At 34.0% G+C, this 23,182-nt stretch overlaps 4 protein-coding genes across 5 annotated transcripts; 1 reads left to right on the top strand and 3 right to left on the bottom strand.

The window, feature by feature from the left end:
• Positions 1-3,284: 3,284 nt before the first annotated feature.
• On the bottom strand, positions 3,285-6,488 carry LOC143450676 (dnaJ homolog subfamily B member 9-like). Of its 2 annotated transcripts, none has more exons than XM_076951318.1 (5): positions 6,221-6,488; positions 4,871-5,069; positions 4,456-4,533; positions 4,302-4,366; positions 3,285-3,961 (listed from the first exon to the last, which is right to left on the bottom strand). In XM_076951318.1, the coding sequence occupies exons 1-5, from the start codon at positions 6,426-6,428 to the stop codon at positions 3,873-3,875; spliced, it is 639 nt and encodes a 212-aa protein (XP_076807433.1). In that variant the 5' UTR covers positions 6,429-6,488; the 3' UTR covers positions 3,285-3,872. The 2 variants fall into 2 exon arrangements, with proteins under 2 accessions (XP_076807433.1, XP_076807432.1); XM_076951317.1 differs by having other exon boundaries at positions 3,285-3,964; positions 6,221-6,473.
• Positions 6,489-8,429: 1,941 nt separating this feature from the next.
• On the bottom strand, positions 8,430-16,200 carry LOC143448878 (major facilitator superfamily domain-containing protein 8-like). The gene is made up of 9 exons (XM_076948797.1): positions 14,170-16,200; positions 13,913-14,098; positions 13,250-13,512; positions 12,921-13,113; positions 12,673-12,830; positions 12,385-12,526; positions 12,126-12,245; positions 11,900-12,030; positions 8,430-11,635 (listed from the first exon to the last, which is right to left on the bottom strand). The coding sequence occupies exons 1-9, from the start codon at positions 14,237-14,239 to the stop codon at positions 11,510-11,512; spliced, it is 1,389 nt and encodes a 462-aa protein (XP_076804912.1). The 5' UTR covers positions 14,240-16,200; the 3' UTR covers positions 8,430-11,509.
• Positions 16,201-16,996: 796 nt separating this feature from the next.
• Positions 16,997-20,133, top strand: LOC143450172 (transmembrane protein 107-like). Its single transcript, XM_076950611.1, has 5 exons — positions 16,997-17,132; positions 19,071-19,243; positions 19,425-19,593; positions 19,790-19,886; positions 19,970-20,133. The coding sequence occupies exons 2-5, from the start codon at positions 19,157-19,159 to the stop codon at positions 20,034-20,036; spliced, it is 420 nt and encodes a 139-aa protein (XP_076806726.1). The 5' UTR covers positions 16,997-17,132; positions 19,071-19,156; the 3' UTR covers positions 20,037-20,133.
• Positions 20,129-22,956, bottom strand: LOC143450171 (alpha-enolase-like). Its single transcript, XM_076950610.1, has 9 exons — positions 22,712-22,956; positions 22,489-22,617; positions 22,183-22,316; positions 21,864-22,103; positions 21,334-21,477; positions 21,052-21,191; positions 20,811-20,927; positions 20,544-20,711; positions 20,129-20,430 (listed from the first exon to the last, which is right to left on the bottom strand). Exons 1-9 carry the CDS (start codon positions 22,899-22,901, stop codon positions 20,361-20,363), a joined length of 1,332 nt encoding a protein of 443 aa, XP_076806725.1. The 5' UTR covers positions 22,902-22,956; the 3' UTR covers positions 20,129-20,360.
• Positions 22,957-23,182: the final 226 nt, after the last annotated feature.

A 23,182-nucleotide genomic window follows, 5' to 3' on the forward strand; every position in this document is an offset into this window, starting at 1 on the left:
AACTCCGTCATTTTGGTATATTGTATTGAGAAATAGGAGAACTAACTGACTTTGGTAAGAATCACTATAATATAGAAATGTTAAGAATTACTGGACAGGTTCGACTGAAAAATGGCGTTATGTAACTGCCAGTGGGGCAGTGTAGAACCATAATTTGCATTTTACATGCTTGGTCCGATTTTGTAGTCATGGAAATTTTTGACACACTCGCCACCATAAACAACCAGGTGTGCCTATCAAGACCTATCCCACTTGAAGCCTCAAACAAAGTAATGATGCTATGATAATCTTTATCTTCGAACAGAGAAAAGTCTTTGCACGATTTAAACCCGCGATGATTCTTCATCGCTCGAGCCCCGGTTATCAAGCTAGTTTTTTGTGCGAATTCCATTTGTCAGGCATTTTTTATTTTTTGCGTTTTTTATAGTATTGGCGGAATTTAGAACTGTTCACCAGGTCCACTGAACAGGAGCAAGTGTCGTTAATGCTTTGCCCCAGGGCACTACAACGGTATGGCGCCACTAGGTATCGTACACAAAACCTGAGCCGCGTTTATTGTGAGTCCAGCGCTCGTATATAGATACAGTGAGACCTCGTTAATCCGGACCACTTCGTTTCGTCAAAAAATGTCGGTTTAGCGGGGTATCCGGATTATCGGAAAGTAAAAAATCAATCAATCTTGCAAATGCAGCACCGTGTTCAAAACGCAGTATGCACCTTACTCCAATTCTAAGTACCGACTTTCTGGCTGGACAGCAACTAAAATAAAATTATATTTTTTGTATGATCCGACCCAGTGTCGAACCCCAGAACCACTGTATTAAAGACGAATGCTCTCCAAGTGACGAACATTCGGCCGCAAATCGGTTTGACAACCGCTCTTGCATGGCGAAGCATTCCGGCGGGACCAGCAGTCTTGAACTTTCTTTGACCTGTTTCCAATCTTTGCGCAATGCGATATATTAAGCTGATAGCACGATTGAGTTGCAGCAGTATGTCTTCAATAGATTGCCGCACTCAACCGATGTACTGTACGTATTTTTTTGCGACCGCGGAAGTGTTGTTTGTTACTGTTGATGAACAATTTATTTTTTCGTTTCTAAAATACTGTACAGTATTTCATAGTATGACTAAAAAGCTGTGCGGCTAAAATTTTTTACAAAGCGCAATACTGTACTTTTGAATCAATAAAGACCGCAACGTTATTATGCGTAGATAATCGGCTATTGTTTCGTCAACTAACTACATAGTGTATTAGGACAATCGTGAATCATTTTCGCTTAACTGTTAATAATCCGGTTTATCGGATTTTATTGCTATTGATTTAGCACATTTGTTCCAAAACTTTTGTGTCGGAGTCGGACAGCGGGGTTTCCGGATTAAAGGGGTAAAATGCATAGGAAGAAATCCGTTCCCGGCAGTTTTGTGTCGGATAGCGGGGATTCCGGTTGTTCGGGGTCCGGATTAACGAGGTCCCACTGTATTTAGAAATTTTGTTTAACTAAAACATTTCAAATTTAAGCGCAAGCCATCGTACTTATCGTGCAAAACATGTAGGCCTACTTATAACAACAAAATTGATTTAATTCTGATGTTAAATCAGTTGTTATTACAGTAATTACACAGTACGTCTGAGCAAAGAGATTTAAACAATCTCAATCAATGTTTAAATCTCTTTGGTCTTGGTCTGGTTCATTAACAAAATTTAACATCTGGCATTTTCTTTTATCTATCGTTTCTTGAAATTATTACGTCACAATGTCTATTTCCATACGTTCCTGGTTCTTAAAAATAGCTCGCACCGTTCAAATTCACATCCCCAACATGGCGAATCAGTTTTGTTGTTCTAAAATTGGTTCTTAATCTCCTTAATTTAGCAACAATAATACTTTACGCTAGCCTAAAGAGATGCGCCAATTTGGAAAAGATTCGAATTTGTGGGAAACCAATAACAGGTTTTGATATTTGTGCAAATTCGAATCTGCTGACTTTCAACTTAACAAAATAACTGATCGCGAGAAAACAAACCATACAAAACTTATTACGTTGTTGCTACATAAAAGAAATCCGTTTCTTGCTCATACAAAACCACTAAAAAGTTTACTTCAGATATAATATCGTGGATGGAAACAAAACAATGTTTTGGAATGCGTATGTTTTTTGCGACACTTGTACACGAAAAACATTTAGAAACTTCTGCTGTCATTAATTACATGACGAGTGATCGCTAAAGTTTAAGCATAAGATAAAAATAGATCACTAAGTCCTGTATTACGGATACACAGATCAAGGCGGATTTTACCAAAGGGGCCTAGCTCAATTTTAGCCAAATTCGTACGTATGGTGAAGTAGGCTACAACTTAATTGGAAGCTAGAAAACGAATTTGCGTTGACTATGGGGCAACATTAGTTTTGCAAACAACTTGAGAAGCAGTCGATGTACGATGTCAACATATTTAACGGAAAAAATAATATTTTACTGTGTCTTTTCTACTTTTGCACTACGACGTGATACCTGAATTGGAAGAAATTATGGGGAAGTAGAAATAATAACCATTATTGTATGAAAACTTGAAAAGCGCCACAAATACGAATAAGTTTTATTTTGACGCGAATGCGATAACGAAGATTTTTTTGTTCAAAAACGTTGCAATTAAAATATTTTTGTCCGTATACTTATGCTGAAGTAGTTTGGCCCGTTGTCATCAAAAACAACTTTTTTTTAACTTGTGAAAATAAGAAAGGACATAAAATTGCCAAATAACATTATAAAATTTAACGTCCAAAAACGAATGAATATAGTATTCGTGTTTGTACGTAGAACATAGAATGTGGTCCAAGATCATGATTTCTGCTGACGCTAATTGCAAGTTAGGCGTACAATAACAATAGAATTTGTACGTCCTTCCAAAAGTACTACGTTGCCTGAAGAGAAATTTAATATTTAACGCAAGCATTGTTGTCATTAACTCATTACACTTATTGTTGTGTGATGTAAACTGAATTTTTGAAAGCATGTAAAAATATTTTACTTTTGAAGAAATATACAAGTTCCGCAGCACTTCCCATGTTGCTTAAAATTTAACACTTATTAGCTTTTCACTGCCTGTCTTGCAGCTTAACACTTATTGCTTACAGTTAGTAGGGTTCACTCTAGATTACAATGATATCGATAGTTGCAACGTCGCCACATATTGTTTTGCTAACGACTTGTGTTTATAAACTACAAGATGAGTGGTCACTAACACGTAAAACCTTCTAATAGTGGAACATAACCTACTGACTAGCTTGTGTAAAAATTTATTGATCACAGTTTTCCAGTAAGGACTGGAGGAAAACGAAAATACTTAAAACTTCATACATTACACTTACACAAGTGTTTTGCACAGAACACAAACGAAAAACAAGTTGTGCCGCTAAGTTCAATAAAATTACAAAAAATGCATCCTATACAAACATTCAGCAATCACAAGCTTGTACAATAAATACAAACGGTTGTGCTACTGCTTCACACTATACGTATATGAAGCAGATAGAGACTAACTAAAACAAGCTCAGTATACCTTAAGACCAGTACCAAAATGAACCAAAATGTTGAAGCTATTTTAACTAAACACTGGACAAATAAACCCAAGTTACAAAGCACCCAATATGCACAATAGCACCCATGTCCATTTGTTGATTAAACACAACACATTGCAGTAATACCTTTGAAAAAATTCAAACATCTTTAGGCATATATTTTTAGTATGAAACACATGAAACATTTCTGCCATATATAGAAAATTCAATACCCAGTGTTTGTGTAAAGTTTATTCTGCCAAATAAAGTGGTATTATTGCAACATGAAACCTGGTGAAAGAATGCCATTGCTATAACTCTTCACTTGTGCAACTAGTGTAGGTTGTTTTGACACCATTAACAATTTTTGTTACAGTAGTGCACCTCTGTTTTCTTCCTCCTCCTGAAAATTTTTAATTTGGTAACTGATCAAAACATATAAAACTCCATTTAAAAACTTTCTAAGATTAAATTTACTGTGTAATCTAGCCATAAACGAAGTAGTATTGATGATTCAAACATTTAATAATATTAAAGAATACACTAAAAGTAATTACCTAGTCAACTAATTTAAACCACACGAATTATAAAATAAATTTTCTCTGTAAATATCGTTTTTAATGCCAGTACTATTTACTGAAAGATGACCTTTAGTCAAAAATAATTCATGCATCAGCCTGCCTCACACGTTTATCTAACAATGTTCTAAAATGAATCATAGAATGTTCAATTGTTCCTACCTCTGTTTGAGTGCACTATTCTTTCGTGATGAATGTTATTAGGATGTCTTTGGTCTCCATCATATCTTCAAATGAAGAAAAACTTTATACACTAAACTAAACAGTATATAATAAATTACTTTTTTTAGTTTGGCAAAAAGAAAAAAAAAATTACCCAAAGAAAGATTGAAAGTCACCACCATCATGAAAATCTGAGAATAAGTCATCCATAAATGGAAAGCCTCCAAAACCACTGGAACATTTGTAAAAACATTGTGCATATATAAAACTCACTGAGATAAAAGAACAACTGGACTCTTAGAAAACTAAGAAAAATAGAAAGCTAAACACCATCCACATATGGTATGAACCCAATATTGGTACCCTTGGTAATTAAATGAACCAACTTTTTATTTCAAATTGTAAAACTACATTTACATAGAAATAAAAAATGACCTTCAGTAACTCAAAATCAACATAAATAATATCGGCAACGTATCCTCAAAGGGCATGTCAGTACTGAAGACATGTATGTTAAAATGCGGTTTTGCTGTTATTCATCGTGTCTGCAACAAAAGCAAAATTATTACCCATGCTTTCTTTGATGACGGCCATGACCTTGAAATGCCTCATCAAACGCTTTAAAGAACTTGTCAAATTTGAAGTGACTTCGGAAATGTTCATGAAAATTTCCTTGGGTACCTTCATTGTGCATAGCATTGTTTAGCCCATCATGACCAAACCTGTCATACTGCTCTCGTTTTTTCTTGTCTGACAGAACCTCATAGGCTGTAAAGCAATACGCAAAAGTTACTGATCCACTTTTTATGCTATTAAAAAGTTTATCAGAAGTACTAAGTTATTACGATGAATATTTGACTCAGAGCCTAAAATCTGCATATTCTGAAGTAGGCATTAAATTATCCCTCCCTAAAAATATATTAACCAAGCATAGTTTTGTACAGAGATGAGTATGCCAAGAGCTTGCTGTAGCTTGATATAAAGTCCTACAGTAAAACTCAAGTTATACAACAGCAAAATGTTGGTAATTTGAAAAAATTGCTACCCAGATTCGGTACATCGGTCGGTACATTTTGGACTGACTCTACCCAGAGCTAATGGAAGAAAATAACTAATGAAAACATCAAATAAGACTGTTTTTGAGTGAAGTAGATTTAGTCATCGGGGAAAACTTTTGAAAACCAATATTTCAACGCTTTAGTTAAATTTACAAAGTGTAGCACTAATCTAGTTTTCAAGATATGACAAGCTGGTGGTAAAATATAGAAAGCTCAAGATTGTGTTACCTGAACTTCTAACATGGCAAACTTGAAACTAACATAAAATGTCATACAACAACACACATACAACCAACATATTGTAGCCCACTGCATGTAACATATCTGATCAGGTAAAACCATTTATATTAACACTGCATTCTCCAGAAAATGCCAGATCATTCCAGATATATCTTTTAATGTAGTTCAAATATAGTTTTGTCAGATAAATTAGTTTATCATAGAGATTGATCTGTCATTCAGAAGATTTGTCTAGTTTGGAAATGTTTAACTGAAAACATTGATATCTCAAACAAAGTATGATGTCAATGTAACTTACGGCCTACCTCGCTTGTGAAAACTTAACACTCAATGTGCCACACAGTGTTTACATCAAAAGTGTTTAGTACATAGGTTAAGATTAATTGTTTCAGCTATGTACGTATTAATTGTTTAGAACACCTAGCTGTGCTAGAAATAAGTTCGACATTCATATCATGCATATGAACAATAAAAAATATCATATCTAGTTTAAATGACAAAATAATAATTTCACTGCCACATTTTTACCCTGAGTGATGATGTATTAGAATCACAACCTGCAAAAGTACTATGATATAGTCAATATTGCAAAATAAAAAATTAAACATTTTCATATCATACCTTCAGCAATGTCACGAAATTTCTCTTCAGCGTTGGGATCACTGTTTTTGTCAGGGTGATACTGTAAAGCCAATTTTCTAAATGCACTCTTTATTTCTTTAAGGGTAGCTGATTTTGGCACTCCCAAAACTGAGTAGTAATCGGCAGGTTTATCAGCAGAACAAATGATTGTAATAATACCAATAAATATGACAACTTTATAGTTCATTTTCTTGAAAACTATGTATTGGCATAATTAAAATTAAGATATAACAAATAGTAAAACACTCTGTATATGTGGTAATTAGGCTATGATCAAAGTAGCATAGGAGGCTGGCAATCTTGGTGTATTGTAAAAAAATACTAAGTTCCTTTAGTAAATCTTCTAACCTAGTAAACGTCATTAAATTTTTTAAAAGTGAGGGGAAGTCCATAAACAAGTTTACCTTACACTAAAGAAGTCAGAAGTCAGTGAGTATAATAATGAAGAAGAATTTTTTGATATTGTTTATTGAAATGGAGATCATACTAAAACAGTAACCAACATCAGACCACACTTTATAAATTGGAAGTAAAGCATTAGACAGACTGCCAATAGTTTGGACGACCATTGCAAAACCACCTTGTCTTGGACTGTCCAGCAAAAAAACAAAAGAATATCACACTGTTTTTGGGTTTGGTAGCCGTTATCACCTTCCAATTTCATGATTACAGCACAACAGTTTAGGCCTATTTAACACCTCTTTTTCCATTTGTTGATTGTCTGTGAGTTTATCTTTTGTTTTCTTTTAACAAATTTAGCACTATTCCTTTTGTTGCCCACAGTCAATGGCTACAAAAAATGAACAATACTATACACAATTTTAGTTTTAATTTGCATTTTTGCATCAATATCTATATACAGCTAAATGCATTGAGTCTAAACATGATAAGGTTTATCTGCCAAAACTTCAATGTGAAAACTTTGCACATACACACAAAATTGAAAGAACCTTCACAGTTGGCACCTCATATCGAAAACGATGTTTTTTCATAAGCTAAGGCTTGTGCTAAGTCTCTATGTAAGAGTATAAACAATTTGACTCGAGACTATAAATAATTTAATTATAGACTATCAGTACATTATAGGTTAAGTTTAGTTATTTGTATTGTCAAAATTTAACAACCTCATGCTGTCCTATTTTGGTCAACGCAACCAAAAATGGCTTCACTACAACAAAGCGAGGCGTATGTGAAACGTGTCATTAGGTTATCGGTTGAGCTTTCCAAAACAAACTTCAGACACGTTAAGCTATTGTTAGAATAACACAATTGCACAAGAAAAAGTCTAGTACTGTACTTGCGTTCCAGGGAATTCCCCTTTTTAGTTTTTTTTGCTTACATGTCTTGGACTCCTTTGTAGTTTGGTGTGGTACTTATATTGAGTTATATATTATTTGATCTTTTTTTTAGTTAATCTTTGTTATAAGTTAGTTTAAGCTTAAACAAAGTTTTATGCTACGATACACATCACAAACAAACGTAGTTTTGTAATTAAAAGGCTAGGACTCTTGTAGACTGAGAAGGATTCAAAATATGATTACGGATTAATATATTCATACGACGACAATATAATTAGTTGCTGCAACAATATTAAGCTACATGATGTAGGCCCAGAAAATAACATATGAGCAAAACGATAATTCAATGTAGGCCTACTTCGAGTTCGCATGAAACTGTTAAATGTCAAAATTACGCTTAAAGTATTGGAGTTTATGTTCGAAAAATTTCAATGCCACAGGGCACAGAAGCAAGAACGGCGAGCCCACAAAGCGCGTGATGTAGGTCTAATCATGAACAAGAAATCGTCATTAATTGAACCATAAGCGTCTGATATCACATGTTATTCACGAACCTATGCGGTCAAATATTGAAATATTTTTGACGGTTTTCAAATCTTCTGTTAGTTATAGCTTTTTTCATCTTTCTGCAATGGACAAAATCGTTGAGTAATTTTAAGTTTATTGAGTATGCTATGGTGATTCTTTCTGTTTCTGGCAAACCCATTTTTTTCTTGTTCAAACAGCAGCATTTTATTGTAATTCTGCAAATACGAACAAAACATTTCCTGTTCACTCCACTAAGGTTCTTGTTCGTAGGCAAACGCTACTGACTTTTTAGCACTAACTAAATACGAGTGTAATGAGTAATGACCCTAGTTTATTTTTATCGTATCTTATATGCCAAAAACGGTGTGTATGAATGTTTTATTTCTTTATTGCACACTTTGGTTACAATTTTACTGAAAACAATTGCACAAATCATTCAATATACAGGTTATCAATATAAAAATTGTCACTTTTCAGTTTACTTTCACAAATACTTGCTCATGCCATGTTTACAAATATGTTTTGCCAGAGAAGGTAAAGAACTGAAAATGCTGCAAAAACTGTGTGCTCTTATACAACAACCGGAAAAGTCACAATTTATAACAACAGTTAATACTTTACTAAAATACAAAAGCACTGCAATCTTCATTAGCGTGACATCAATATAATGGTAGAAAAGCGTTAAGCAGTGAATAGTCCAAGAAGTGAAGAAATCTTTAAGTCAGGTTAAGTCAACATCTTAGCAAACATTTTGGGATATTTAATTGACAGCTGACTAGTACTGAACACTACAAATGAACCCAATTTGTCAACTTATAATTCATGTAACATATTGCATAGCTATATAGGCTCAAGATACTTTTGCTTAGATAGTTTATAAGAATTTTTGTAGTAACATGCATTGGAAGTCAAAAGTAAAAAATTTAGTAACGAGGTTACCAGAAAAGAGCAATATCAACAATCACAAAAAACGCTTGAAATTTGGCTGCAGAAAAAATAACTCAAGACCATATCATACAATTTGCTGTATCTGTAAGTTCAAAAGTACCATACAGAATTAAACATGACATAAGCTGTATCGCATTGCCACATTTTTATATGGCTATCCTGAATGAAAAGGGCACAAAATAATCATCGAATTCAAAGAAGTAGCTGCACCCATTTTTACCAAAAGTAGGCTATCCAACTCAAGTCAAAGAGAATAAAAATAATGAACAAACCTTAATAAAAATAGAGATTTACTATAGGTCTTCAGATTAGTGAGTTAATTTTAGACCAGTCAAACAATAAAAATAACTACAAGTTGCACAGGAATTAGAAACAATCAATATAGCCAGGGACAATGCAGTAGTTTACTGTAAATAGAGTATATCGTAAAGTTTGTCATTAAGCTACTACAATTTTATAGTTAAATTGTAGTCATAACACAAATTAGGATTAGGCCTCACAAAATCTCTAGGTTATTTAGTCAGGAAATTAAAGGCCAATTTAATAGAAGCTCCAATCCAGAAGTTTCTTACAAAAAATGACTGATTTGGTATGGCCTTACTGCATCAGTCTGCATAGGTTATATTTGTTATTAAATAAAAAAACCTATGAACATTTGCCAGCAGAATATGGTACAAAGTTTCAAAATATAGAGAAAACCAACAACACAGAATTGGCCAAATAATTGTAACAATTGGTGGTTCGTAGTCATAAATCTTTTGCAGAAATTCGTCTAACAAAGTTGTCAGTAGAAAATAATTATTACATATAAAAAGAAACTACAAAAATTAAACAGTGGATTCAGGAAATATTCAAACACAGGTAAAAGGACTGGGCCCGTAACCAAACTGGTGCACGAGGGGTATTATCTTTTGCTCACTTTTACAATTTTAAACTTTTACTAAGCTTCAAATCGTAAAGCACCATGTGCCAATATTCATTTATCCAAATCAGTTCAAACTTTAATTTCAATAGAATATTAATTTTGAGCGCAAAACATTGCATTCCTATGTTATCATACTTTATCACGCAAGAAAACAGTATTGGTTGCATTAGAAACGATATTGTAATGGCATAAATGTAAGTTAACAATTCTAATCAATCTACTGCAATATTCAAGTCGCCCACAATTTAGGCCAGACAAGGCAAAATGAAGCATAAAAAGCTCATGTCTCAATCAATTAAGAGCAGGTGAACCCCATACCGATAAGTGCAAGCTTTTTCACCTGTTTAAACTTAATAAAATTATTGAGGTTGTTCCCATATCCAAATGCGTAGTGTGTACATACCACCGATCAATGCAAGACAGAAGTTCTTGCTATAAAATAGTAGGTTGTGTGAAATTTGCTTTTTGCAAAAAGCTTTACAATTCATTAAGTCAAGTAAAACTAACTGAACTGTTTTGTTTATAAAACTTATGAGGAATCTGTCTGTTCAATTTGGAGGGAATCTGAGAATGCTGTATCTACTATACTTTCAATGACATTTTGCGCTCATTTGTGGCTTATGCTTCTGTTAAGGGAAAATTAGTGTACCTCTAAAATTTTTTGTTCTCCCTCTAGAAACAAGGGCTACGGGCCTGAATATCATAAAAAAAAGACAAGAAAAATCGTACCCAATACAACAATACTAGCATATTGATTTAGCACTGATAAATCACATCCTTACTATTTAATAAACATATTAAAATTACACACATTCTTACTGTTGTGCATTGAACGAGTTATTGCCAAAAAGACCAGTGGAAATTGGAAAAATCAAGCCTGCTTAGCATAGACAGTAAGGGTCAAAACATGTGGTGTGACAAACCTAATTTTGGCTTAGCAACCATGTACATATAATTTGTGACAATAACACCAATCAAAATGAAAAATTACTGAATATGATTGATCATTGATCTTGACAAAATTGGTTGTATAGCGGACTGCATAGTAACGTTAACTTAATATGTTACTGCCCACTGGAAGTCACAGGATTAGGTGTCATGGGCCACAGATGAAGAAGCACTGTTCTTGAATCTACATTTATTCACAAGTGTGACCAAACAATCCCTTATAACGAAAACAGAAATTTAAAACTGGGCAAATGTGATGTTGTCATTATAACTATTGTAATGTAGTGTAATTTGAGTATTCAAAACAGACGTATAAAGCATGAAAAGAAATCTTTGAGTTTTTAAGTATTTCACAACTTAACATTAAATTAACAACATTAACAATAAAACTGCATTTTGGCCATATGCCATGCTGATTGGCCCACAATGACAGTTGTACATTAGCAATTAACATACACTGGTATGTTTTTCCAGGTGTGGTTATAGGGAAATTCTTCAATGAAATCAATTTAATAAACCTCCTGATTGCAATTTCAATTTCGTTATACAACATAAAAAGCTCATAGAAATGGGTCGAACAATATTTACCCATATGAAGTTAAGAATGATAAACAAAACCAGCTATGCGTTCACAGAGCTATGTCTATCTGTCAACAGTGGTGTATTCTCTGTAGCTGTTGGATGGCTCCCATTAGAATTAGGCTGGGTTGCAACTTCAAGTCGCTTGTATGAAGCTGTTATCATTATCTACATAATAAATGCACATATTTTTAACTAACAATGGCATTTTCTGCTACTTTATCATTATCATCGCAACTTAATCATAGCGCAATTTTTCACAGTGCAAGTTAAAAAATGCAAACAAATTTACAGGCTGACAAGCACAAGTTATTTTTAAGAGCTTTAAGATTCAAGTAACAAAAGCAAAAATGCTTAAAAAACATATAAAATTAACCTATTACTAATCTATATGTTTCGCTCAGCAATTACAAGCGAAACAAAATGTTTTACCAAAAGCAACAAAATTAAGAAGAGATTGACTGCAGCAAATACTGGAAGTCGCTTAAGCAAAGATGCCGCCCAAAGGGGCCCCAAAATCTGTCCAAGTCCCATTACGAGCAGTCGTATGCCTTGATTGAAAGCTGATATAAAGAATAGGTTTTGTTTAATTTATAATCTAGTAGTATTTCTCAGTAACAGGTAAAATCAAAACCCACTTACAACAAACATAATTTACCTTGCGTTTTTTCGCTGGTTACTTTGGAAAAGAGAGAGGCTTGTGGTACCCACACAAATGGTAAGTCTAGCACAAGGATAACACTATGTATGCAGAAGACAACTAGAACCCACACAGTTCCTAAAAGTGTAAGTTTAGTGAAGAATAATTATAAAAGACTGCTTACATGTACATGTGTTACCTGAGTAGCTTACTACAGTAAGTAAGTCTAAAACTTTAACAACAATATTTTACAAGGTCATTTTTTTAGATGTTTTACCTTTTGGTTCCCTGACACCAAAGATGACAAAAAAAAGAAATAGAACATACAAAAGTGACATAATCGCGGTGCCAACCACTAAAAGCCGACGATCTGAAAATTTCTCACTCAGCTTCGCCAATGAAAAAAAGCTCACAACAAGCTGAAAATTGAATATTTGTGCAAATGATATGCTCAATTTGTCTGATTCAGAAGACTGCTCAGTGTGTGAAAATAAGTTAACAGGTAGTTGCAAGCGAATAATTTTAAGTGTCTGGGTAAGTGGCATCTAAAATAACTTATACTTACAAGCAAACCTGCAACACAAAAGAATAAACTGTTGGGCAGTTCTTCCCAACCAAACAGTTGCTTTGTAAGAGGTGTAAGCAATGTTTCTATTCCCGTTTGTACAAACATTACCATAAATGTGACAGTCAAACAAACTATTACTTCTTCACGAAGCAAATCTGAACAATTAAAACAAGCAATTGTCAAATTTAATAACCAAAAAAACTTTTACAGTTAATTTTAGGTAACTCAGAAATTATACACTTAACCATTATAAACATAGGTCAAAAATCTTGTTTCTGATCTCGGTCTCCTAATAATTGTGCCTTCTGTGCTACTAGATTCGTCATCAGATGTACTATTCACAGATGCATAACCAGATGACTTTTTTAAAAGAGGTATCTCATGATAAAAGCATGCCATTAGTAATTCATGAATGACCCAAAGCAAAGCCATAAAAATCTAGAATAAACACAGTCCGTTATACACAACTGCGGGTTGAAACAAAGAACAGTGATATTTAATTAGTAACCACAAGAATTTTGGTAAAATTTTGAATCTGAATTAGCTTCTTTTGCCTAAAAAATTAATCACTAACCCCAGGTGAAGTTAAGGAATTAACATGGAAATTTCCAATGTAAAAGTCTAATTTTGCAAGGAATATATTAAAAGCTGGTCCAATGATTAAGCCCATTTGGCGCAGTGACATCAGCTGTGAAAATGCTGCTGTCCTCTCCTCGTTCGAAGTACTACGAGAAATCATTCCCAAAATTGAAGATCCGGAACCAGATCCCAAACCAGCTATAAGTCTACTGCCCATTACCATATATGGACCAGTTGCAGCAAAGTACATGAAATTTCCTACGAAAAATAAATAATTAAACTTAGAATGTAACATACTCTCGAATAATGTCAATGTGTCAACCATTACCATGGAATCATCCAATGTATATACAAAAAATGAATAAATAACTCGTTTGTCTAAAACCATACTAAAACCATCCTTTAGGATAATTTGCAGCATATTTGCAGGTTATTTCACAAGATACACACATAAATTAAATTTTTATTTACATAGTGTTTACCAAATGCTTGCATAAACCAGTTTCAGGGAAGGTAGTAAAGTACAGAAATTTAGAACGTGAGTTGTAAGGGATTCTGAGTAGTGGCATATAAATAGTAGTCAGACACCAAATTAATGCATAGTATCTATTCAAATGCTTAAAAATGATCACGATTATCTTAATACAACATAAGTCACCTCCTATTTCAAATAGATTGCTAACCATCACAGTTGCCTTTGTTGATCCTGTAACATCTGTAATTTGCCCATATAATGGTGCTGATAATAATCCTGTCAAGCTGAATGAAGACAGCACCATTCCAATGAAGAAAGAACTTGCATTCAGACTAGCCAGATACATGTTTAGTGTGGGCAATATGACAGCTGAAATCAAATATATACAAAATGAGAGTCGATTACAAAATGTTTAATAAATTTAAACATATCATACTCACCATATTCCACACCACTGAGGAGGTAATATAAACATATGATGATGAAAGTGGGAGATAATTTTTTCACCATTATGAGCTCTTTTTTTTAACAGTTATTACAATTAAGCTGGCCTGCCCACACAAAACAACATTGTATCTGTCCATAAACAATATATATCACATATTTAATTAGTCTAATCAAGGGTGAATATTTATGTATACAATGCACAAAGTAAATAATAATAATACAGACAAAGTATACTGTAGTAGTGCCACACTAGCATTGGTAAGGTTGATCCAACATCATCGCGGGATAAACCAAACCGATGGATCACAGGGACATGTTTTTATATCAATTAATAGAACACTGAATTAAGTTTAAAATGGCCTGCAAGTGACTGAAAATGTCAAATACCACACAAACAGAGTCAGCTAACAAACATCGAGTCCCTTAGAAGATAATTATCTTTTAAAGGTGAAACTGAATTAGTAAAAAAAAAACTAATGGACACATATTAAGTTATACTACTAGAGTTACACTACTTACAGTTATATGTGATAACCAAACATATTTTATAAATTATTAATAAGCAATTGAATTATGTTTGTTTAAATAATGGACAGACAAATTGTTACCAGAGTACAAAGTATGCTACAATAGGAAAGTTTTTTTTAATCAACTGTGTAAATGTCGTAGAATAACTCACAGTAGCAACTAGCAATTACTCCGAAGCTAAGCCTACAAAGCATACATACATCCGAACAAAACTCCCCTAATTTTCAAGTATCAAAAAGTACTGTGCACTGGCTTATCACATTTAAAACAATTCCAACAGTATTCAGCGATATACCAACAAACTGAACAGCGTCATTTCAAAAAGATAAACAATCAATTTTCACACTAATTTCAATTCTGCAGATAATCTCGATTTGAAATGCCAATTATTATGCGTAATTATTATAGACAGAGCGCCCAAACCTTTCATTTATTTCTGTTAAAGCATTATTATTAGAAAATAAAAAAAACTCAACACACAAAAAGGACAATTTAAAGTAAAAATAGCAACGTGCAGAATATCGTCATAGAATTATATGAAGTGACTATTTCACTGTATGCAGGTCATGCAGCCTGTTGGTAAAGACAGGCGGTTAGGTTGGAATGGCTGCGAAAAGTTGATTTTTGATTTAGGTTGGATTTAGGTTACTATGTTGTAACATTCAAACGTATGCTTTTCAGATTTAAATATTGGATTTTTTTAAACACAACAATATATAAAATAAAAACAATTAACTTATACATCAGCATACAAATTACCAAAATCTAGAAGATTAGCAAGTATAGGAAAGAAATCAACTGCATTAAAGTAACTTGCACAATAGACGTTTTTCAAACCAAAGATAACAAACGAAAATATTTAAAAAAATGAGATGAGAAATGAGCAAGAACTAAGATCAATGCATATTCAAAACAGGAAACTACTAACTCCGATATCTGGTAAGATACAAGGTCAACAGGTTATTCTAAAATATTAGAACTTTAATAAAACATAAAATGGGTCACAACCACAGAATGCCTTTATATACTAGACCCCAGCTACTTAAATTGTGACATTATCTGGTTATGCACTTATATGCTAGACCCCAGAAAATTCCAGAAATTGTATCTTAAAACCGAAAAGTACAGAATACATCACTAAAAATAACAAACTGATTTTGTTGTTAATTTTCAGCACAGATTTTAACAGAATACAATTTTCCAAACAGAAAAAAATGAAACCGTTACCTTACGTAATACTACTTTTTCTATTATTTTAGTTGTTTGGCAGCCCGTAATAGAAAACTTCTGGTTAATAAAAAGACATTGCGCTAAAGCCTAAGCTAAATATATAGTTAAGCTGCTCTTGATTCACAACCGAAGCTAGACCAACTAAAATCTATTATATTGACAACATCATAACACTACAACATATATCGAAGCATGTGCAATCTCACGTGATCCTTGGAGAGAATCCTGCAAAAACGTTTGCAACTCTCGGCCTCTAAAACCAAGTGTTATGAAACAAGAACCTTGAATAGGTAAAAAGGAAAATTGAAAAACACATTGGATGGACCTTTTTTAGCCCTGCCGCTATCTAGCGGTCAGGATTACAAACGCTACAAATCTTCACAAGTACCCTATGGCCTATGCCTTATGCTGTCTTTGAGTAAGTGGGTTGCTTGAGTCATACAGCGCTGACTTTTCAGTCGGACTTTCTGAGTTTGTTAACTTCGCTTACGGTTCTGTTAAAAACTACCAACTGGTAAACTAGAATGTTCTTTAAACTCTAACATGAAAGGAGCAAGAGCTTGTAATGTATCCGAGAGGTTTGATACGTGTGAAGTCGCTGTTGTATATTTAGTAACTCCGACAGACCTGCTTCTTGAAGAGGCGTGCTCATCCCAAATTCAAAGGCGGCTACAGTACTGAACTGGTGAGATACAGAAATGTGAGTCAAATCAAATCAAACCGTCGTTTATTTGGCAATGCAAGAATGTCTAGAAACTCGGATTATTTTACAGAATCCGCAAGTACGAAAAGCGCGCATACCGAGCTCAGGACACTGATTACAGCTTTTACGTAATTGGTTACACAACAAAAGTGGCATTGCACGCTACAAACTGAATTGAATCATTCATTGTCAAACACCCTCTCGATGCGCTAAATTATTGCTAAAATATACTAACTTGGGCTAGTATTTTGTTCTCGTATGCTTTTGATTTCTATTAGGAATACGTCAGCTTGAATTAGTTTACCAGCCCTTATCAATACAAAAGTACCATGTCAAGATGTTTTTGAGTATCAAATGGCTTATTTTTGGAAATAGGTACCGGTAGGCTATTTCATCGGTGGTCGTTACTACTGAAGATGAAAAATCACAATTTACGGTAACCGACTGACCACCGCGTAATGGTTTATAACCTTCGTTTTTGCCAGTCGGAAGTAGGTAAGCTATTGTATTAATTATTTTTCACCCAAAAGTGGCAAAGCCCAAGGCTTAAAACATGCAACATAGCAATAAGACAATTGTGCTATAAGAGGGTAGGTTAGCATTGACACCAAACCCACAGAATATTTTCTAATTTCAATAAATATCTTAAGTGTGTGACGATTACGTCACGAGTCACGAGTTGTTTTCGAGATGTTTGAAATTTAATTTGAGATCTTGCAATTCAGTTGTTGACCAGATTTGCGTTCTCCGTAATGACGTCAGATAAATTTCCTTGATTGAACTTGTATGCCACATATAAAAACCGATGTTTTGTTTACAACCCCTCTTTTCCCTTTTACCGTCTCACTTGTTACTGAGCGCAATGTAACATTCAGCAAGATTTGCCCAAAGGCAAAAGCCTTTGTGTTATAATAAATAAAATGGGAACTTTATAATTTAGTAATTTGTATAGACAGAATCAAGCAACTAACAGCATAGTCATGCAATTTGAGAAATGAGAACTCATATCATCGAAGCAGAAGTAAAACAAGTTATCAACCATCAATCGTCCTCGCTCATATTCAAACAATTACCGCCAGCATATGCGGTCTTTATGACAGATATGTTTGTTGTGTAATACTTCACACAAGTAGTGCACAAGCGAATTATTAATTTGTCATAAGTGCACAACAAATGGATGGTTAAAGAAAACCGCACAAAAGAATTTCTAACAGCTAACCCAAAATCTAGACCTATACTGTTTAATGGTGCCTTCAAATCTAATACTCCAATAAAACCTTAATTAGCTAAAATCAACTTCTTGCATGACCTCTATCCTAACTTAACCTCCTATCTTTAACAACAGACTGCATGACCTACTTTCAGTGAAATAATCAATCTCTTCGAATTCTGTTCTTTCTAACGGAACGAGGTATCCAAAATGAGACTGTATCTTTAATAGAATGAGGAAACTTTAATCTTAAATAACGTAACTTTAGGCTAAAAGTAATAATAAAACCTTGTAAACCATATTCTCTGTTAACACCGCCCCATGGGGGAAAGTGTGGCAGCTGCATGCAGGAACTTCATCAACGTTCACGCAGAAATTTTATATCTTCACACCGATTTATAATAAACAAACAAAGAATAGCTAATTGTTTGAACGCCAATTTATAGTAAATAAATGAAGAATTGAAGCTCCAGTGCACTGCATGATGCAAAAATTTGCATCTTTGCAAACATGATTTCTTGTCGAAAACTGCTGTCGTTTTTATTCAGAAATACCAGTGGGCCAGGCTTATTATGGTATGATAGTCTTTTTATTCAAGAGGCCCAACTTCTTGTTGCAACTATTTCATTGCAACACAATGTCTCATGTTTTGTTCAACGATTATTGTAACATAACCATCTGTAGTGACAGGTGGCAGAAATTTGTACTTGGCAAAGATTTGTCAAGTGAAACAAACTTTCACAACAGTACTTTACTACTCGTGTTTAATGTATAAAATTGACTTTACTACCAAATGGTAAAAACTTTTTCGAATGGTAAAACCGTTTTCTTGTCGTTATGACTTTGTTAATATTGACCTTCACGTTATGAAACTTCTTATCTACATCTAACCATTTTCTATTACCCAAAAAACTGACAATACTGAAAAAAAATACCCTGGTAATTGTTATATTTTGTATATTATGTAATTATAATTGCAATTATTATCATATTTCTGCTATATTATATCAATTATTGCATTTAGACATGTATTTGGGACTCAATAAGCAAAATATAGGAGTTCTATTCAAAAAGTACTAATTTTAAATGTAGGTGTTCAAATGGCAAACCACTTACTGAAATCTAAGAACGAAATTTGTGTTATCATACCCTGAAAAATATTTATGGAAGTATCAAAAGTCTAATCAATGTATTTACATTTGTTTTCTTTAAATTTATTACAGAATTTTAAAACTAAGAAAGTGAAGTGATTTTGTACTCTTGTAAGAAGTGCATAGCTGTCACAGCATATATCAGAAAATCTATATAAATGAAGGCGTTTAAATCACTCATTCCTGCTCGATTTCTGGTCTTAGTTGCTCACCTTGTAATAGTAATCACAATGTTCTGGTCTTTGGTAAGGATGTTTGTTTTCTTGCATTTAAAGTGGTGAAATTTTTACAAAATTTTCATGAAATTTCACTTTAGGGATAGAAGTTTTATGATGTAACTTGAATTACAGTTGTAAATGTATAACGTAGCATGTAGGTATTAGCATTTCAAAGTTTGTTGTATAGGTTTGTGATGATGTTTTACAGGATCAAAACATACAAGCATGTTTACCTGTCTCCTACACAACCGACCAGTACTCATCTCAACGAACATTACTCATTGTTTTACTCTCCATTACCTTGGGCATGTTTTTGCTGGAACTCATTGGTTTTGTTGGTGGTTTTTCCATGTTCAATTCAACTCAGTCCTTACTGTGTATCTTTTTTATTGAATGTTTTTTTGTTTTAAATCGTCTGTCTCTGGAAGTCAAACAAGTAAATTCATTATTTCAGATTATAGTTTATAACGGTCAAGTATACTCTATACATTTTTGGCTTGTTTGGCCTATCAAAGTAGAAGGTTAATGATTTAAACTTTGTGATGTTTCAAATTTCTTAACTTGCTTGTATAGCAATAGGAGCTCATGCTGGTGCTTGTGTGGCACTGTCATTTTATCTTTTTGATCAGTGGGATTGCGGGTTATATGGATATATATTTGGATTTTGCAGGTACAATTGCTTTCTTTAAATTTCCCTACATTAATCTGTCTTCATAGTACTTTTACGGCATTTAATTGTTGTTTACTTTACAGTGTCTTACCAGCTGTAACAGAAACAACTGTAATCATTTCGGTGGCTGCTTTTAAACGGGGGTTTTGAGATGAACTGAACAGAAGAGGTTAGCAACGGACACTGTTACAATCATGCCATCTGAAAATGATTTGCACTTTTTCTAATAACAAAATAAAAACTTTAACTTGCACAGAACTTTTATTGTAACAAAATAACAATTGAATTGAACTTCCAATGGGGGGCTATTATATATAATACATGTCAAAACATGCAAAGTCTACGAGCACAGGACAATTCTGTAGAATGCTATGGCACAGTATAATTAATTATCTTCTTAAATTTATTCAAAATACAGAAAACAACAGCAATGATTAACAAGCCAAGTTGATATAGAGCAGTAGATGACCAGGTTTAGGCTGAGAAAGGATTGCGCCAGTTTCCTCCAGCGAACTTTGCATTTGAACCAAGCTCTTCCTCAATTCTACATCAAATAGAGACTCATTATTAAAACCATATACAGTATAACTGACACTGCAATGCACAGCATATAATTTTATGTAGTATGCGCTGTCATATTCGGTACACAGTTTTTACCTGAGCAGCTGGTTGTATTTAGCTAGTCTTTCTGATCTGCACGGTGCACCAGTTTTGATCTGACCGGTTTTAAGTCCAACTACCAGATCAGCAATGAAACTGTCCTCTGTCTCCCCAGAGCGATGAGAGACCATTACACCCCATCCATTTGATTGTGCCATCTTGCAACTGTTTCATTATCATACCCTCAGAAATGTTTCACACAATTGCACTAAGAAATCTACATAGATGTTGGCTAATTGCTCATTCATCAACAATCCAACTTACGCCTTGATAGCTTCTGTAAGACTGCCAATCTGGTTAACTTTGAGAAGAAGAGCATTACATGCTTTCTTGTCCAAGGCAGTTTGAATTCTTTCAGGGTTAGTGACAAGAAGATCATCACTAGTGTAAAAGAAAATTGTTTAATATTATGCCAAAGCTTTAACAGCCGAGCAAAGATTAATTTTAGAGTTAACTGTCAGTCTAAATAGAGTGCACACAAAGTCACTATATAGCGAAAACACACCCAACAACTTGCTCCTTCACGGAGGCAGTGAAAGCTGCATAACCATCCCAGTCATCTTGGTCAAAGGGGTCTTCAATTGACAAGATGGGGTAATCCTTGAGGAAGCTACGATACACATCACCAAGTTCTTTTGGCGTTTTCTGGAAAAAATAATGCAAGAAAATTTTTGTTATAATTTTGCCTGGGATAAGCAGATCACTGTAACAACGCAAATTCCTGAACTATTTTAGGTAGTAGCACTTAAAAGACAATTACTAAATGTATATGGGTAAAACTACTGACATATCGTTCTGTGTTTGATGGATCAGTTGGTTCACTTTTAAAATCAAGATCATATTTCTTCAACTTGTCGTTCCAAAATTCAGATGCAGCAGTGTCCATACAGATGTTAACTTTTCCTGTATATCCGGCTTTCTCAATAGCTTTCTAAATTAAAAAAAAAACATACAATAAGCCAAGTATTATAACATCCCTTTTCAAATATTTTAAGCTGAATATACTTTTATAAAGAAATGCAGTCTCATGAAGGAAATAAACTATTTTCTGTTACTGTACATGCATGTCTGGATTGAACGAGGCAATCAATACCTTTGTAAAAAGAGCTCAGAACTAAATTGTGTCGACCACAAAACTCAGTTACTTCACTTACTGAGATGTTAAACAATGTTTTCGGAATTTTAAGATCAGTATACGGTTTTTACTTGATTGCAAAAACATTGCAGATAACAGTGTGGCTTATTGACCGACAGAAAACAACAATAATTAAGCGGCTACTTCACAATTATGTCACATTCACACACAATAACATCCACCTTTATCAGTTCCAATGCTTCCTTGTTACTTGTGATGTTGGGAGCAAAACCACCTTCATCACCAACATTTGTTGCATCTTGACCATATTCTTTCTTTATTACGGCCTTAAGGTGCTGATAAGTTTCGGAACCCATTTTCATAGCTTCACTAAAACTGGTAGCTCCAGATGGGAAAATCATGAACTCTTGCATAGCAAGTTTATTTCCAGCATGACTTCCACCATTAATAACATTGAATGACTGTCATATGCAAAAAAACAACAAGCTGTAATGATGATGGCACCCGTATCTGCTACAAAATCTTAGGTACTGAACTTACAGGAACTGGCAAAAGAACATCTTTATTTCCAGCAAGATCAGCTAAATGTCGGTACAATGGGACACCCTTCTGCGCAGCTGCTGCTTTTGCAACAGCCAATGAAACACCCAAAATTGCATTGGCTCCGAGTTTTGCTATATTGTGAAACATAATTTATCAGATATAGTAACATAATATTATATGAGCTACAGCTACTGCAGTGATAAAAACCAGACATACATGACATAATAACCAGGAACAGTTGGATCATTAGAAAACTACTGTGATGATTGTAACGTAAGGTATACTACTGTAAAATACACTCACACTTATTTTTAGTTCCATCCATATCAAGCATAATTTGATCGATGGCAGTTTGATTTGTCAGATCAAGATCTTTTCCAACAAGGGCAGGAGCAATTATGTTGTTGACATTGGAAATTGCCTTTTGAACTCCTGCATAACATAAAACAGAACAAAGTAGTTATTTGTCATACACTGGTAAATAAAAGTTCCTTTAGCTAATTGGAAACTAAACAACAAAACATACCTTTGCCAAGGAAATTATTAGGGTCTTTGTCTCGCAACTCTAGGGCTTCATAAATTCCAGTTGAAGCACCACTTGGTACAGCAGCACGAAAGAGCCCATTTGCCGTAACTAAATCAACTTCAACAGTAGGATTACCACGGCTGTCAAAAATCTGCCGAGCATGTAATTTGGAAATAGTGCCACTTGACATTCTGGATGTTTACAAATGCTTAAACCTAAAAGTTCTGTTAAATTGTTAACACATACATTAACATATCTTGAAAATATATGTCAGTGTGCCACACCTTCCGTTTTGGCAAGCCGAAAAGCACCATGATTTCCAGTTTGGGCAGCCATATTTGAGACTCAAATGCCTAACAACTCTATTGGTACACCAAAGTTTATCACATCAGGCTAGTCCGCTTCAATGACAGTTAAAATAAATGACCAAAAAAAATTGTCACAAAAGTGCTTCCACTGTCACGCCTAAAT

The sequence above is a fragment of the Clavelina lepadiformis genome, chromosome 3 (assembly GCF_947623445.1).
Source record: "Clavelina lepadiformis chromosome 3, kaClaLepa1.1, whole genome shotgun sequence".
In the NCBI taxonomy this organism is placed as follows: Eukaryota; Metazoa; Chordata; class Ascidiacea; order Aplousobranchia; family Clavelinidae; genus Clavelina; species Clavelina lepadiformis.

Coding starts and splice junctions, on each gene's coding strand:
- LOC143450676 (XM_076951317.1), bottom strand. CDS start 6,428: ATGAACTATAAAGTTGTCATATTTATTGGTATTATTACAATCATTTGT. Junction 4,367..4,455: donor GACTTTCAATCTTTCTTTGG/GTAATTTTTTTT, acceptor CTTCATTTGAAG/ATATGATGGAGACCAAAGAC. Junction 3,965..4,301: donor AATAGTGCACTCAAACAGAG/GTAGGAACAATT, acceptor AAAAATTTTCAG/GAGGAGGAAGAAAACAGAGG.
- LOC143450172 (XM_076950611.1), top strand. CDS start 19,157: ATGAAGGCGTTTAAATCACTCATTCCTGCTCGATTTCTGGTCTTAGTT. Junction 19,594..19,789: donor TTCAACTCAGTCCTTACTGT/GTATCTTTTTTA, acceptor TTGCTTGTATAG/CAATAGGAGCTCATGCTGGT. Junction 19,887..19,969: donor TATATATTTGGATTTTGCAG/GTACAATTGCTT, acceptor TTTACTTTACAG/TGTCTTACCAGCTGTAACAG.
- LOC143450171 (XM_076950610.1), bottom strand. CDS start 22,901: ATGTCAAGTGGCACTATTTCCAAATTACATGCTCGGCAGATTTTTGAC. Junction 22,618..22,711: donor TAATAATTTCCTTGGCAAAG/GTATGTTTTGTT, acceptor TATGTTATGCAG/GAGTTCAAAAGGCAATTTCC. Junction 20,712..20,810: donor CTTACAGAAGCTATCAAGGC/GTAAGTTGGATT, acceptor ATAATGAAACAG/TTGCAAGATGGCACAATCAA.
- LOC143448878 (XM_076948797.1), bottom strand. CDS start 14,239: ATGGTGAAAAAATTATCTCCCACTTTCATCATCATATGTTTATATTAC. Junction 12,527..12,672: donor TTTGTGTTGCAGGTTTGCTT/GTAAGTATAAGT, acceptor TTCAATTTTCAG/CTTGTTGTGAGCTTTTTTTC. Junction 12,246..12,384: donor TGGTGTCAGGGAACCAAAAG/GTAAAACATCTA, acceptor TTACACTTTTAG/GAACTGTGTGGGTTCTAGTT.